At 39.6% G+C, this 16,216-nt stretch overlaps 1 protein-coding gene across 1 annotated transcript in view; it reads left to right on the forward strand.

Moving 5' to 3' along the window:
• Positions 1 to 16,216, forward strand: part of PDXK (pyridoxal kinase) — a 40,146-nt gene that overhangs the window by 11,043 nt on the left and 12,887 nt on the right. The window contains exons 2-3 of the mRNA XM_031594633.2: positions 6,871 to 6,925; positions 13,962 to 14,066. Coding sequence (XP_031450493.1) covers positions 6,871 to 6,925; positions 13,962 to 14,066 — 160 coding nt within the window. The remainder of the gene's footprint in view (positions 1 to 6,870; positions 6,926 to 13,961; positions 14,067 to 16,216) is intronic.

Raw genomic sequence — 16,216 nt, forward strand, 5'->3', positions numbered from 1 at the left:
GTGGCTGAATAATGAAGTACAATACCATAGGTATGATACAGCCCCGTACAGACATTGCAGCACACAGATGGAGGATGTATAGTGCGGTGTGGTTGAGTCTGAACGTCATAAATTTTGCAGGCATGGAAGGGATCAGGGTCTTGTTCCAAGCTGTATTCTTGGTGTGGGAGGAACAGGGTGTTGGCTTATCACATCTGAGGTCAAGTGATGCTGACTTAAGCAGACAGGTTTGTAAAGCAACGGTGCCATTTCTTATTCATTGTTGGCAGATAATATTGTTTCAGATGAATGGGATGAGTGTTACGTTCATCTCCTAGAGCTTTAAGGAGGGAAATGTTCAGTGTTTGGAACAGCATTTATTTTTCACAACTTCTGTCACTGAAATCTGGAGTAGTGCTGTGTTTAAGATAGCATGATGATAGATCGAGTCCTCCATATGTCTTCCACGTCCCTGGGAGGCAGCACAGTGGTTAGAAAGGGTTTGGAAATATAAAATGATTAAGAGGTTAGATTGTGATGATCTTGTTTTGCTTTACAACTTGCCTGTCTGGATGAGGGGCCCAGCAACTGAGAAACCCTCCAATAGTGCAAGCAGTTTGTTTGGACCAGGAGGAGGAGTGCATACTCACAAATGTCTGAACACACTGTGCTCTTTTAGAACTGGTTTAAAACCACATCCAAGCTTCTGTCACGGTTCCTTGCTTTTCAGCCTCTCCACAAGGATGTTTTATCTGCAGAGCCAATCATTTAAGTTGAGGCAATGGATTTTTGTGAAGTATGGTGGATCAGACTGCTTGCTAATGTGCAATAAAGTTGCCTCCCCATCACTTCTAAGTGAAAGCAGTGTGATCTAATTGGGTTTCATGACTTTGTAAGTCATTCCTAGGCATCCCAAACTTTTAGTCGGCAGGTTGGAAAGCAGCTGAAATTAATGACTGTTTCTGATAATGGACCTGATTGTAGAACTAGATGAACTTAAATGTCCCTTCCAACCCAAAGCATTCTATGATTTTGTGATCTTGCCCAGTACAGGAAGATAAATTAGTAGTATGATCCATTAATAGGAATTCTGCATTTAATTCACCAACCACCTTTTTCGGTCCTGTCTGGATGGATTCAAGTCAGTTATCTAGACTGTGTTAACCTTCTTACCTTCTTACTGTTCTCAATACTTCTGCTTGGGTCTAACTCATCAGTCTGTTACTATCCATTGGAACAAATGATAGGGTATTTGCTTTGGTGGTTCATCATTGAAATGTTCACTGAAGCAATCACCCTTTTGATTTTCCATAAGGTTCATTTATGAACTGCATATCTTGTTAAGCAGAAGTGTTGAAGTACAAGGGAATTAAGTATTATATAATAATGCAGCATTATTATATGAGGAGAACTGGATGCATTCAAGTGGAATCCTCCTTTCAAAGATGGAGTCCGAAAGGTTTGCTTTGAGAATCTGGTCAATATAATCTAGTTAGCAGAATTCCTAATCATAGAACCATAGAATTCTCCTAGTTAGCAGTCTTCTCCTTTCTTCTTAGCCAGTGCCATTTTCTTGTTAAATTGCATTCCCCTGGGAAATAAACTCATTTTTTAGAGGTATGAGCAAACAGTTTGCATAGTGAGATTTTCACCTGTGGTGCATTTCAAGCTCCGATCTGAATGTGAAGCTCTTAATTGTGCATAAAAGAAATGAGATACTTTACGTTCCCGTTTGTGTGAATGTGAGCTTCATTTACATTTTCCCCTGGATTTGTGGTTTATGGGATCACGTGGATTGATTTTGCTATGTTCTAGTATGATAAAACTTAATATATTCCAAAGTCAAGGGCTTTGAGGCAACTGCAGACAGTGCATGGAGGTTTCTGTTTTGCTCCATGAAATACAGGCGACAACCTGTGAATATTTGTCAAGAAGAATCATGTTTACATAATCTTATATAATCTTTTTTTTTTCTTCACACTACTTTTCCTTCTTATTATGCCTTTCACTTATTGTTCTGGATTTTTCCTTTCTCACGAGCTGCAGCACTGCTTTGTGCTTTTAGTTTCAAACCTTAGAATGAGATGCCACTGGAGGCGTAAACCCATTGGCCAAGGAGGGTAATATGTACAGATGATATTGCAGAGTAGAGAGAGATTTTTAATTGAATTTCAACCTAGCAGAACTAGGTCATTATTCTCTAAAATTGCTGAAATTAAGTACTAATTAAAGTATTCAAGTTTAATTGGTCAGTTGCTCATTTAACAACAAAGGACACTGTGCCTTTACTGACAAAGCCAGCATGGTTAATAGTATAAACACTATGTGCCACTGGTTTTTATCCTTATAGCCAAAGCTGTACAACAGGTAAAGCTTTTCGTGTGCAAACCATGTTGCTCAGTGCTTGTCCTCTTAGGTCTTGTAGGCCTCCAAGGGCGGTGGTTCCACAGCCTCTCTCTCAGCCACCTGTACAGCTCACATTCTCTCGATATGTGCATGCAATACATTGGGAATAGTTTGTTTTGTTATTTTTCCAATATTTAGTACCCAGGGAAGCAATCAAATTTAGTTCAGTGTAGAAGTCACATGACAGGTTTCCTTTTACATGCTTCAAAGATTAAACAGATTTCTCTTTTTTTTCCCTACTTTTTCTTTAAACTGGATGCAAGAAAAAAAAAAAAGGAAAAAGAGGACTTTAAAAATACTTCAAAATGTGATGCTTTTGAGTACGCTTTTTTTTTGCTCTAGATAAGGCTGGTAATGTTGCAAAACAAATTGTATGTAGAATCAGCCACAGTAACAGCTCTTAGCATTTCTTAAAAGCATTTCTCAGAGTAAATCAAATTATTAAATGAGTATTTAAATTATTCTTTACTCTGTGGCAGAGCTAATCTTGGAAGCTAACAGTTTTCTGTCTCAAGTGGTATTAACAATCATATAGCAAATAGGATTAGGAGCTTAAAATGGCTGCTTTTATTTGTCTTTTAGACTGTTGATACAGAATATGGATAATACAAATAGAAAGTAAAGTTTAGAGATTGTTAAAACAGAATTTAAGATGCTGCATTTGCTTCAGAATCTTTTTCTATTGTTGAAGTCCTGATTTTCTGTAACATAGTTTTCCTTATCTTCTGTTTTGACAGTTCCCCCTTACGCAAGAGACACAACTTTGACCTCGTGAAAGGAATGTGGATTTGTGGTCTTTCATTTCTCATGGTCTTGGTTACTTGTTCTTGGCAGTGAAGGACTGGCATGTTTCAGTGTGTATATGACTGAAATGTTTTCTGACAGGGAAAGGAAGGCAGAAGGTACAATTTAAACAAAGCTCTAACTCCTAACTCACCAAGAAATGCATAAATGTCGGCACATCCAAAAGATAATGAGAAAGAGTTCAGCCTCATTTGATCTCATGCGTAATGCTAGAGTATGTGTTTCATGGCAACTGTTTTCTTCTAATGCATTCTATGCCAGTGTGTGTATTTTGAGTTAATCTTCCAGACATTTTCCTGAAATCTGTCACACGGATCTGCCAGCTGTGCCTTCCAAATGCAAAACTTCTCTATTTTTGGTTTTTGTGATTTATTTTTAGAAATGCAACAGTTCTGCCTCCTTTGGTAAAGATTCTTAGAAGCTGTTGGAATTGCCCATTTTCTTCTGAGACTTCTGTGTGACGTGATACAGGCCATGTTAGTGAGGGTCTTAAGAAGAACGCTGTTTGACACGTGCTTAGTCTGAGATGAAGTCAGTTATCTTCTTCCCTTGAAGTGCGCTTATCATCCTTACCCAAACAGGCTTTGGGTTTAGATTCGCTCAGGATTTGCAGCTCTGTGGGCAAACGATATTTATGCAGACTTGACAGCAGGAGGAGGGGATGGAAAGAGGAAGTGATCGCTGCTGGAGGGTCTGCAAGAGATCAGGTTGTCTGAAAACAGAGATAAAGATGTGTGTCTCTGGCAGCTGCAGCCTGGACACTTGCAAAGTGTCTGCTGTCATCTGTGTTAGGACCACAAGGATAGTCAGAGGGATGGAGCACCTCTCCTACAAAGGCAGGTGGAGGGAGCTGGGCTTGTTCAGCCTGGAGAGTTGAGGGCTTTGGAGGGGCCTCATTGCGGCCTTCCTGTACTTGAAGGGAGCGTATAAACAGGAGGGAGGCCAACTTTTTACATTAGCAGATAGTGATAAAACAAGGGGATAGCTTTAGTCTAAAACAGGGAAGATTCTGATTACGCATCAGGGAAAATTTTCACTGAGAAGGTGGTGAGATGCTGGCACAGCTGCCCAGAGAAGCTGTGGTGCCCCATCCCTGGAGGCGCTCAAGGCCAGGTTGGATGGGCCCTGGGCAGCCTGAGCTGGAGGGGGGCAGCCCTGCCCACAGCAGGGGTTGGAAATAAATGACCTTTGAAGTCCCACCACTCCAAGCCATTCTGTAGTTCTGTGATTTCTAAAATCTGAGGCAGGACCATCACCTCGGGACCCTTATTACAGGGGAAAACAGGAAGCAACAGCAGGTGTGTGGACTACTTACAAGCTAGTATATAGAGAAGCAATAAATTAAGTATTACTGTGCATTTCTTAGTAAGTTCATTCATTGCCCTAATCGAATAGTACCTGAAGATGTTAGTTCAGATGTAGCCTAAATGAACATGGGGGAATTTCCTTCAGTTTATGTACACTGAGGTGAGAGGAACATATGCATGAATACACACACAGAGGAAAAATGACAGTTTTAATGCCCAAAAGTTGGGTTGGTTTGAGAATGCAGGATTGATATGCAAAAAATTCAGGAAACAGAGGGAACATGATGTATCTGTAGGTTTTAGTTGAAACCATCAGTATCTCAGTAAAGTCATTTGTCAGTCTAGTGGAAGTGGCCAAGTGGCACATGTGACTTATGCTGTATTTATCAGGCAAAGCATAGAGACAACTGCACTCTTCAGTGAACTGTGATAAACCATTACCAACTTGAATTTGTTCCCTGCTGACTGAACGCTGCAGACTACTGCGTGGATCTGCCTTTAAAGTCGTTTGCCATCCAACCCATGGGTTAGTAAATCATAGAATGGCTTAGGCTGGAGGGGACCTTAAGATCGTCTAGTGTCAGTTCCCCCATAAATCTTAGTAAATCTGTTCTAACGTGCCAGATGTTAAGTAGTTGGAGATGTGTGATGTAAGTATTGCATGGGAATGGATTCATTTGCAGTTATTGCCAAGATGATGGAAGGCAATTAGAAATTTTTAGGCCTATTCTTTAAAGGAGAATTGAACACGGGATGACATTTGTAGAGGCAGTTCTCTCATTCATGTCTTTGAAGAGCATGTGCAGATATCAGCATTAAAGTCCTAAGAGTATTGCCATGTTCTCATACTGTTAATTTTTCTGTGTTTAGAAATAAATCCACCAAGAGGAAATAAGGAGCTGGAGAAGAGTAGAAGCAGAGAAGAGTTTTAACTTGATCAGGCCACAAGCCACCACTGTGCCTATCATTAATGCAAGATTACTTCGTTGTTTAGTTAAGAATTAATCGAGGTTTCTGTTCAGTATTGGAATAGGGGACTTATTGAGTGAAGACCTGCGTATTCTCTTAGCTGTAGTGTGGCAGAAATGTGGTGCCTGCAGGCAAAAGGACTCTTCATGGCAGCACGCACCTCTATCTCTGTATAATGGTGCAGGGTTTGAAAGAAAAGGTTGTTACTTAATGGCTTTATGTGAGGAAGAAAGTACAAGCACTGAGGAAATCTCCTTCCTGGTACAATCCACCCAGAGATTTTTAATGCATGTGAAGGAGTTGCTTTTGTGATGAAAAGGGAGAAATGTGCTGCGGAGTGAAAAAAAAACGTGACTGGCAAAAGCCTCCTCCATTCACTCCCCCTCCTCAGCAAATTGCCTGAAAATGGATCATAAACAGCACTGCATCATTACTATTATCTCCTGGTATGACTCACTGAGCTGTATATAGCAGCTCTTCTTTTGAGGAGAATTCTTACTCAGAGCAAGTAGGCTGTGCAAGCAGATACAAAATGTCAGACTGTTATGTCACTGCTGCGTTAGAATGTCTCCCATTGCAGATAACAATGTCTAAAAATGGCTTCATAGGGAGTAGTTCCTATCTCTATTAAACAGGTATTGTCAGGTTAATAATTCTCATTAGTTTTTTCCTGATTTGGTACTCTTATTTTCATGATTTTTGTCTCTCTTTGAGCAACAAGAATGCATTTCTTAATTGCACTAGCAAATTACTTCAGAATTTGACTTGCTGGTAATGCAAGGTAGCAGATGGGTTTGGTGCATGCCTTCTTTTTAGTTTGTCTTTTTGAAAGCTTGTTTCCTTTGATTGCCTAATTATTCCCCAAATTAATTATCTGGGATTTCTTTCTATTCTTTTAGCACTAACCTGTAAAGAGCCTGTTTGTAAAACCCAAGTGTGTCTCATGTTGATCCGCTGATTCTTCCGTCCTCCTTTTAGAAAGATTGGCTTTCTGAAATACAAACAGCATTCTCCTTCCATATTCTGCATTCCCTTAGTACCTTGAAATTCAGACTGCTTTTCTTAGCAAGGAAGACTAGCCAAGGCTTTCCTCAGAGCTACCACGACTGGTGCTGATTGGGAAAACTTCTCTGTCCTTATCCCCAGATGAACTCTTGCCTGAGGATTCAGAGCTCTGTTTTGCTGATATTGGTGCCAATGTCAGTCTTTTTCCATATCCTCTTGTGTACCAAATTATTGCATTGTTTATGTTGCGTGTATGTTGACTCAGCTTTGACTTTGAGACAGCACTAAAAGATTTTAAAGTATGCCCTAGGAAATAAGATTGCTGCCCTGAATTTTGTGGTATTTGGTAACATTGACAAAGCTGTATCAGTAAAAGAAATACTCCTTTGTTTTCTTACAGGTTTTGGGATTTGAAGTTGACACAGTGAATTCTGTCCAGTTTTCAAACCACACAGGTAAAAAATATATGTGCATCGTAAGACGCTGCTCCTCAGGGATTTGAGCTATACTCAATATGTGTCTCAGCTCAGCAAGTAACTGTGGAAAGGAGTTTTGTTTTATGGTTTCACTCCTGTTTTCAGGGATATTGGACATAATTATAATTTTTGAGTCTATCAAAAATCCATGGATTTGGGATTAGTACACGATATGACATAGGGATGTTCTGTCCTGCTACTTCAGAATGTGAGTTACTTTTATAAGGCATTAATCTATTGAGATTGAAATAACTAGAGTATGGCTATCCACACAAGCAGTCCTGTGAATGAGGGAGTCTTCACTGCTGTTTTCTGTATGGTATGGCCCTATGACAATCATCATCACATTACCAACCTTAAATGTGTGAGGTAGACATGTTTCTTCTGTGTGTATACCCACCTAGAAGGCAAACAGTTATCCTAAAATTACATTTTGGAGGAGAATAAGAGGGAATGTGAGTGTAATACATTTAGGTATATTTTTATTTGAGTTCAAAACCTCAACAAAGTATCATATATTCAGATCATACTTTCAGACTTTCTAACAAGCTCAGTGCTAGAGGACACTATTTTTGAAAGCAAAGATGAAATTTGTTTAGTAATCCCTTTCACCTTTAAAAAAACACTCCAAGTTGTTGTTTCTGACTCAATGGAGTTACATCTGCTGTAATGGCTGTGGCAAGTTGTTTGAAAGATGTACTCTAGGAAGTATCGAGGAACAAATCTTGACTTCAGTGTCTTAGAAAAGAGCAAAAATGGTTTCTGACAGGAAAAAAAAAAAGGGCAAATACTTATATAGTTTACTAGTATCTCAGAGGTACATCTTTATTAATCACCTGCTTAATTTTTTCAACAGAGAGCAAACCAGCAGGCCTCTGTCCTCTCAGCATGTTCAGCTCCAGGCAGCTTTTAGAAGTTTATAGGATGTTTCTATCATTTAAAGTCTCAGTGGCAGTAGAGAGAAAACACAAAAGTAGTAATAATTAAACAAGGACAGTGGGATCTCTCTTGGCTCAGGCAAAAAGCTATTTATTCTGCCTGTAACCTTTGGTACAGTACAAAGGTGTGCTTATGTTTTAACAGAGGTTTTGATGTGACTTTAATGTATTTAGTTTGGAAATTAGTGATGTTTGTTTGTTTGTTTCATTTTTAATACCTGGATAAAACTGTTACAATCTTCCAGAAATTAAGTAATTTTTTGCATCTGAAATAATAACGAGATGCTCAGAATGGATTGGTGTTTGTCTTGTCATTTCTGGGTTTTCAATGTTAAGAATAAATCAATTTTATATGGTGTTAAAAGAGTTTTAAAGAGCTTTTATTAGACCATAAACTCAATGTGTCTGGAGGGAGACAAGTTATATTACCAATAGAATGATCAGGTTCTTGAAACAGAATGTTTCTGAGATCACAGTTCTTTAAAATATTTAGAACTCATCGCAGAATCAGGGGTTGGAAGGGACCTCAGGAGATGATAGAGTCCAACCCTCTGCTAAAGCAGATACCCTACAATATACAGATAGGCATCTAGACAGATCTTGTATATCTCTATAGAAGGAGACCCCACAGCCTCTCTGGGCAGTCTTCTGGTATTCAGGAATCACATTCTCCATTTTTTTTTTTTCCCCTTATTCTTGATTGTCTTGGTAAATGTGTTTAAAAACCCTCAAAGACTGGTGTGCAATCTCCTGTGTTCAGCAAACTGCTGTCAGAAAGAAAATCAGAGTATGGTAGCACTAGTGAAGAGTAAATAAAATAAGTCTGTATCTTGAAGTGTTGGTCATTTGGCTGAAAAAGGAAGGAGTGGAGAAGATAGGAATGGGTCTAGTTTTCTGACAGTAGTTCTTCTACTGGAACCTTTCTGACCTTTCTGAAATTGAAGGATAGATTCTAAGCCTAGTTTTGCAAAGCCAGGAGGCATAGAACTTCCCCTTCAAGAGAGAACATAGAGCTGTGTTCTCACGTAGTGGCTTTTGCAGTTCATTTGTGCGTGACAGCACACAAGTTAATGTACGTGAGGTCCGTGCTACTGCTGGGATTAGTGAACATGAAGTACAGTATTGGGCTATGGCTTGTGTCTGGAGCAGTGCCACAATACACAGGGATCATGTGCTGGGTGAACTGGGAAGAAAACTGTTGATTTTCTTATGAGAACAGCATATTATTAGAAACCTTGCTGCAGTCAAGATTAAACTTCTGCTTCAAAGACCAGCTGTGAACATAGTTTCTAAAAGAATGAGACGTGGGTACAGGTAGAAAAGTATGTGATGTGGCAGTTTAAAACAGTGAATTTTCTTTCACATCTCCATCTTTAAACTTAATTTTGTCAGTAAAAGATAAAACCCAGGGAGAATTCATGACTAACAGACCTTCTTTAGCAAACCATTATTCCTAAATGATTAGGATAACACAGATCTTCTGTCTCTGCTGACTCCTGCTCAGAGAATTCAGCTTTCTTTAGTCTCTGATAATCCTGAGATTTGGAAAACATGTTTTAAATCAGCCCCCCTGGAGAACAGTGTCATGTTACTCCGTGAGGCAATGTTATGCTATGATTAGAGTGACTCACCCTCGAATGCCATCGTGCTTTGTGTGGAAATAAAAGAATCTGTCATGCAGCCTACAATGATTTGGGGCTTTTAGTTTCTTATTACTTTACTGTGTGCAAAAGCATCTACATGTCTAAGATGCAAAACTAAAAATCTAGTCTTGTCTTATTTTGACTATCAATATGTTTTGGGGCGCGCTTTTAATTTTTCCATGATTTGTGGTTTTGTTTTTAATTGGCAAGTTAATGATAAGCACGCATTGTGCTTGCTCTGCCATCCAAATTCTACCTTTGAAGCTGTTCCAGAAAAAATAGTCTGACTTTGGTGTTGTGTGTTTTTCTTTTTTTTCCTTTCTAAAGCAAAGCACTTTTGACTTCTACTTAGGGGGGTGTGTGGGCAGCTGGGTTGACTGGTAGTTCTGATATATGAGAAATTACAATTATTTCTTGTCAATGTGATTCTTCACAGTCTGCCACCTATATACAGTCATTCACAATTACAGAGTGTGGGACAAAAAGAAATAATCCCCACTTGTGCCTAACAGTGGCAATATTTTACTCCCACACTGAGCAGCTGTAAATAATGCTCCAGTTCTGTCCAGAACTTAGAAGTGCATTTCTGATTGAAGCCTTCCTTATAGCTGAAGATTAAGTAATGCTTTTAGATCAGATTGCCTGCAGTGTTTGCGTGTGAATTTTTCTGCACAGCTGAGACCAGACCGCTTGTCCATTGCATGCTTTAAATGCCTGATCTATCTTCCTTTTCCTCATGTGAAATACTTGCTTATTGACAAGTATCACAGAATCATGGAATCGCGGGGGGTTGGAAGGGACCTCAAGATATCATCAAGTCCAACCTGCTGCAGGTTCCCTGCAATTGGTCACACAGGTAAATGTCCAGCTGAGTCCTAATTATCTCCATAGAGGGAGACTCCACAACCTTCCTGGGCAGGTTGTTCCAGTGCTCCATCATTGTTACTGTAAAGAAGTTCTTCTGCATGTTAGTATAGAACTCCCTAAGTTTTAGGCCATCACTCCTTGTCCTATTGCTGCGTTCCACCAAGAAGAGCCTCCATTTGCCTCCCACCTCCCATTGGATATTTATAAACATTTATCAGATCTCCTCTCAGTCGTCTTCCCCAGGCTGAACAGACCCAGTCACTCAGCTTTTCATCACACAGGAGATGCTCCAAGCCCTTTTTCATCTTTGCAGTCTTCCACTGGACTCCTTCTAGGAGACCTCTGTCTTTTTTGAACCGGGGAGCCCACAACTGGACAGTCAAAACATTATTCCAGGGAGTAAACAGAGGAAGCTCAAACCTCAGAACAGAATGTTTCTCACTGGAAACAAAGAAATCTTACATTCCTTGCTATGCTTAAATGGTGACTTTGTTTTTGTTTTGTTTTTCTTCTGATATGCCTGGGATTTTTAGTTTTTTTCTCTTCATTCTTGGAAGCAATTGACAAGCTTACAAATGCGTTCCAAGGGAAAGAAAAATGTACCAGTGGAGGAAGGTTAAAAAGAAAAATACATAAATTCCTCTTGGGCGTTTTAGTGTACTACTAGCAGGTGAACAAAGAATTTCCCAGGAGAATAGTGAGGTTCATCTTTTTAGAGGGATGAGAGTCAAGAAGCATCATATCTCACATGGTTTTTATTCCCTTGCCTACTTAGAATATATATGTAACATTTAACTGCAATAAAAGGCTGTAATATAGATAAGTAGAAGGGTTTACAGATGTTTTATAGTTTATGTTCAACTATGTGTTTAAATCTTTTTATTAATACAGGAGAATAATGCAGTCAGCTTGAGCTAAATGGAGCTTTGGGAAGCAGTATCGTGACTGGCAGCATTCCTCTGCTCACTTAATCTGGCACTGAGTGGAATTATTCACTGATTTTGTAACTGAAAGAAGAAAGATCCATCTTTCTTCCCTTTCGGAAGGCACAAGCCAAAATCTGAAACTAATGTCCAAGATGTAGGATACATTTATTAATCTTTCTGCTGTGCCTAGCCACCATTGGAATTTCCAAATGGGATCAAGTTGTTTTTTGCCAAGTACAAACTTGGAACTTGGCTGTGATTTTTGTACAGTGTGTGCAGATAGCCAGATACTGTGAGACTGAGCTTTTGTATTGCTAAGTGCCACTCTGATATGATTGCAGAGGGAGAGTCTTTAATAAGTGGCAGTAAGAAGACTTAAATTTTTCTCTTCCTGTTTCCCAGTATCCATATGTAGTGGAATAGGTATGGAAATAACGTTTCTAGGATGCTGATTTTCCTTTAGGTCTTGCTGCAGTGCATCTCTGTACCTTCAGCTGCATTTATTGCTTGACAAGTATTCATATCCAGCCAAGAAATACAGTGGTTCCTCTTTATTGTCCTTAATTCTGGTGGTTATTCACAAAGCCATGTTTAGGCTTGCTGTTGTCATTCCTTGCTGTTTGCAGCTGCACAGTGTATTTTTGACCTCCCAGTATCTGTCCCGATTCTTATTAGAGCTTACCCATGCTTTTCCAGTTTCACATCAGTTCCCTTCATCTTCCTGGGACCCCAAGGTCCTTTCTAAGAAACAGTAACTGCCTTTTTTCTTCTGTCTCTCTACAGATGCAGCTATTTGGCTGGAAAGTAAGATAAAGGCAGGGTCATGGGTTTATGCACGTAATTTGTCATGTTATATGAAGATACCCTGGAGAAAGGGCTCAGGGTGGTTTCCATGTCACCATCAGCATTGATTTTATTTCTTCTCACTCAAACATAGTTCAGCTCCCAGTGGAATCCCAGTTCCATGCAGATCCAGTGAAGGCATTGCCTGTTTTCTTTTAAGGAGCTGTGGCTTCTCTCAGTCCCTCCCTAGAGGAGGGCATTCTCTTCACATGCCTGGTGAATTACAATGTTAGGAGGAATGAGCTGAGCTTCTCTAGTGAATTCTGGACATGGTGGAATATAAATGCATCGTGTCCCTATCTGAACTGGCTTTGGAGTGCCAATAGAAATACAGATTGGGGGGAAAAAGGAGAGGTTAGGTTACTTTTCTCTCTAAAACTTTGGTGTGGCAGAACAAGCAGTTGTATAAATGGTGAGTAAGCCAAGTGCCTGAGACAGCTGTAGCCAAGGGTTCCTCTTATACTTGGAGCTAGAGGCATGCCTAGGTGTGAGATGTTACCACAGTATTTCTGTTTGCTGGAGTGAAACTACTGCCCTGACACGTGGGAATCTCCTGCTTAGTCTGTTTCTTTGCGAAGACTTTTAAAACCCATTTACTAAGGAGAAAATCCTAGCGCTGCTGCAGTCAGTCCCTTCGCCAGCTGGCATAGAGTCATGGTTTAGGGACCAGGCATTCATGAGATGGAGAGCAAAATGATCCATCTGCTCACCCTGCTGTGGGTGTTTTTGCATTTATAAGAAGGGAAACTGGAAAATGTGTTTATCCTAGTCTCTGGGCACCTTTAGCAATTACTTTAATAACACAGTTTAGAGCGATAGTCAAAGCCAAGAGTTTTTATCACAGAACTTTCCAAATCCAAGAGCAGGAATTAAGACAAAATACCATTGCCTCTTCACAGGGGTGGTGTGGAAGAAGATACTGGTATAACATCTCACTTTTCATAATCTCACTTGTTAAAAAACTTTTCTTTTTTATTGAACCCTGAGCTTAACAAAGATTGGAAGTGTTCTCTTTTTCACTTCTCAGCCAAAAACACCTGCTTATAATTCCTAGAGATCATTCAAGGATATGGATATTGTTCGTCTGGTTTTTGGTGTCTTTCTGATACTCTTTTGCCTCTTCCAGCACCCTCAGCATTAGAATTGCCCTCTTCTCAGAATGCACTCCGTGAGATAAAATTGCATGTTTAAAGAACATTCTGTGACATTATTCTGCTGTGGTCACTTCATGCAGTGTATGCAGGTGCCAACGAAAGCTGCATCTGACTACAAGTGGGAAAGTTCTGCATACCTGCAGAGAGTTTTTCAGATAGACCTACAAGCCTATTTTCTTCTAGACGAAATCTAGGTTCTGTATAGTGCGGAGTTCATGGCTAGTAATTAAAGGTCATCCTGCTGTCTTTAGTGGTTGTTTTTTTTACTAATACAAAATAACAAAAATAGATTCCACTAATAGCCTCCCTGTAATGAGGTCTAAAACATGTCTGTCCCCCTCACAACAGGAAAGGAATAGTTTGTATAGGCTCCATGAGGAAACATAGGTGAGCCTGTGTGTACTCTACTCATTTCATTGATGAATGGGCAATCTAAATTTCCATAGCAGTGCCACCAGTTCCTGTGGGAAGCAGTGGTGAATGGAGCAGTTCTGCTGACTGCAGCCTTCAATCAACATTAGCACATTAAAGAAAGAAATGCCTTTTGCTGATGATGCCTGATACTGTCCCTCCAAGTGTTTGAACTCTGTGATCCTAATTAGGATGTCTTGCTTTTGTAAAATTACCTGGCTTTTCTTTTGCAGGTTATGCCCACTGGAAGGGTCAGGTATTAAATTCTGATGAACTTCACGAACTGTATGAAGGACTTAAGCTGAACAAGGTCAACCAATATGATTATGTACTCACAGGTAAAAATAACTTGGCTTTTTTTTTTTTTTTGAAGTTCACATGAAACGTAAATGAGCATAGAGATACCAATATGATGGGAAAAGGCATTTCACCAGAGGTTTAATGACAGAAGAATCAGCACAATAGAAAGGTACTATAAGGGAAGAAGATTGTTTACCCATATTGGAAGATTCTTGGAAGATTCCAGGTTTGTAAGGGAAAGCTCCACCAAAGAGAGATCTCCAGAGAGAGATCATTCTCCAGTGGCAGTCAGCCCTTAAATGGGGTCTAAGAGAGGTGCAGCTGGGTTCCACCCCTTCTGGTCACAAAGCTGAATTGCCTTCACCTGTGCTTCTAGAGCTGACCCATTCTTTCCCCAGGTGATCAATCAGTGGTTCAGGACGTGACTCAACAGTTTCCATACATAATACATATTCCTCTTTATTCCAAACCATGAAATTACATGTTTCTCCTTAGACTCCTATAATTTGTATATTGTAGTCAAACTGCTTATGCTATTTAGTTTGAAACAGTCTTTTCCCATCTGAAGGCTGTCGTTGAATGGGTTAATTGATCCTCTTGTATAGCTTACAGACTTGTACAGGCCAGTTGTTTACAGACTTAGTTACTCACTGAATACTAACTCCAAAAAAAAAAAAGGAATGTCAGAATATTATTTTTGAATTCATCCTGAAGACTCTTTCTACTAAATTCTCATTAGTAGCTCTCTGGTGTACAGTCACATAACTTTTATATGTAGTTATCTGTCCATGTTTTATCTACCTGATTTTCAAAAGATTTTGTTTTCGATACAGATTTTGTATTCTAGTCTGTTGTATTTCTTGATAGTTCTTGTAGGTCTTTTCATTTTCTCCAAGTAGATGCAGTTCTGTGGGACATAATTTTATGCACCACCATGTGGAAAGTGCTCATAAATACTGCAAAGGGAACTTTGTGCATAATGCTTTATAAAAAGAGAGATTATAAGAGCATTTTTAATTACAAACTGCTTCTCATCCAATTCCTGTTTCTTTAGAGTAGAGTACTGATGGGGTTTCACCTCAGTGGGAGGTATGCATCTGGTTTAGATTACAGTATCATTTTTTATTGCAGTGAGCAGCCACTTTTTAAAGGTAAATGGAATTAAATTGCCTGATTTAATTAACTTCACAGCTTCCTCGTGTAGGAAGGTGCTTTCTTTGTACACAAGGAAAACTGGAGACTTTAACTGAATGAATTTAACCCTAGAGCAGACATACTGGATTGAAGGATATGGTACATCTGAAAAGCTACTTTTCCTTCCATTTCAGGAAATCTTTCCAAATTAAAGGATACTAAATAGAAAATAGACTGAGTTAAAATTAAGAAATCAATTTCAGCATAAATGGGTTCATTAAGATTGAAAAATAAAAGAACATCCTTTCTATTATAGAATAGCTCAGGTTAAAAGACCGTAAGGATCATCAAGTCCAACCACAACCTAACCATGCCACCCTAACAAATCTTTGCTAAATCATGTCCCTGAGCACCACATCCAAATGGTTTTTAAACACATCCAGGGATGGTGACTCAACCACCTCCCTGGGGAGCCTATTCCAGTGCTTAACCACCCTTTCTGTAAAGAAGTGTTTCCTGATATCCAACCTAAACTTACCCTGGAGCAACTTGAGGCCATTTCCCCTTGTCCTTTCACCAGTGAGATGAGACCAACCCCGCTCTCTCTGTAAGCACCTTTCAGGTATTTGAAGAGAGCAGTAAGGTCTCCCCTCAGCCTCCTCTTCCCCAGACTGAACAGCCCCAGTTCCTTCAGTCTCTCCTCATAGGGCATATTCTCCAAGCCCTTCACAAGCCTTGTTGCCCTTCTTTGGACCTGCTCCAGCACCTCTTTCCTTGAAAGAAGACACACAGAGGACATTTCCCAGAAGAGCCAATTGTACTGCAGGAGTTTTCAGGAAATGTTAGTAGGCAACAAGTAGCGTTTGAGGTGTTTGGATTTTTGGTGAGGTGTTCCTTTTTTATTTTACTTTTCACTCTTGAAAGTTGCCCCAAGTCCTTTTCTTTTAGTGTCTTCTACTGGCAAAAATGTAGCAGATCAGGAATCTTCACCTATAGAAGACATTTTGAAGAAAAACTATTAAAATGCCTTTTAAAATATGATTTGTGGGTATAG

Source organism: Phasianus colchicus, chromosome 1, assembly GCF_987193195.1.
Source record: "Phasianus colchicus chromosome 1, bPhaCol1.hap1.1, whole genome shotgun sequence".
Lineage (NCBI taxonomy): Eukaryota > Metazoa > Chordata > Aves > Galliformes > Phasianidae > Phasianus > Phasianus colchicus.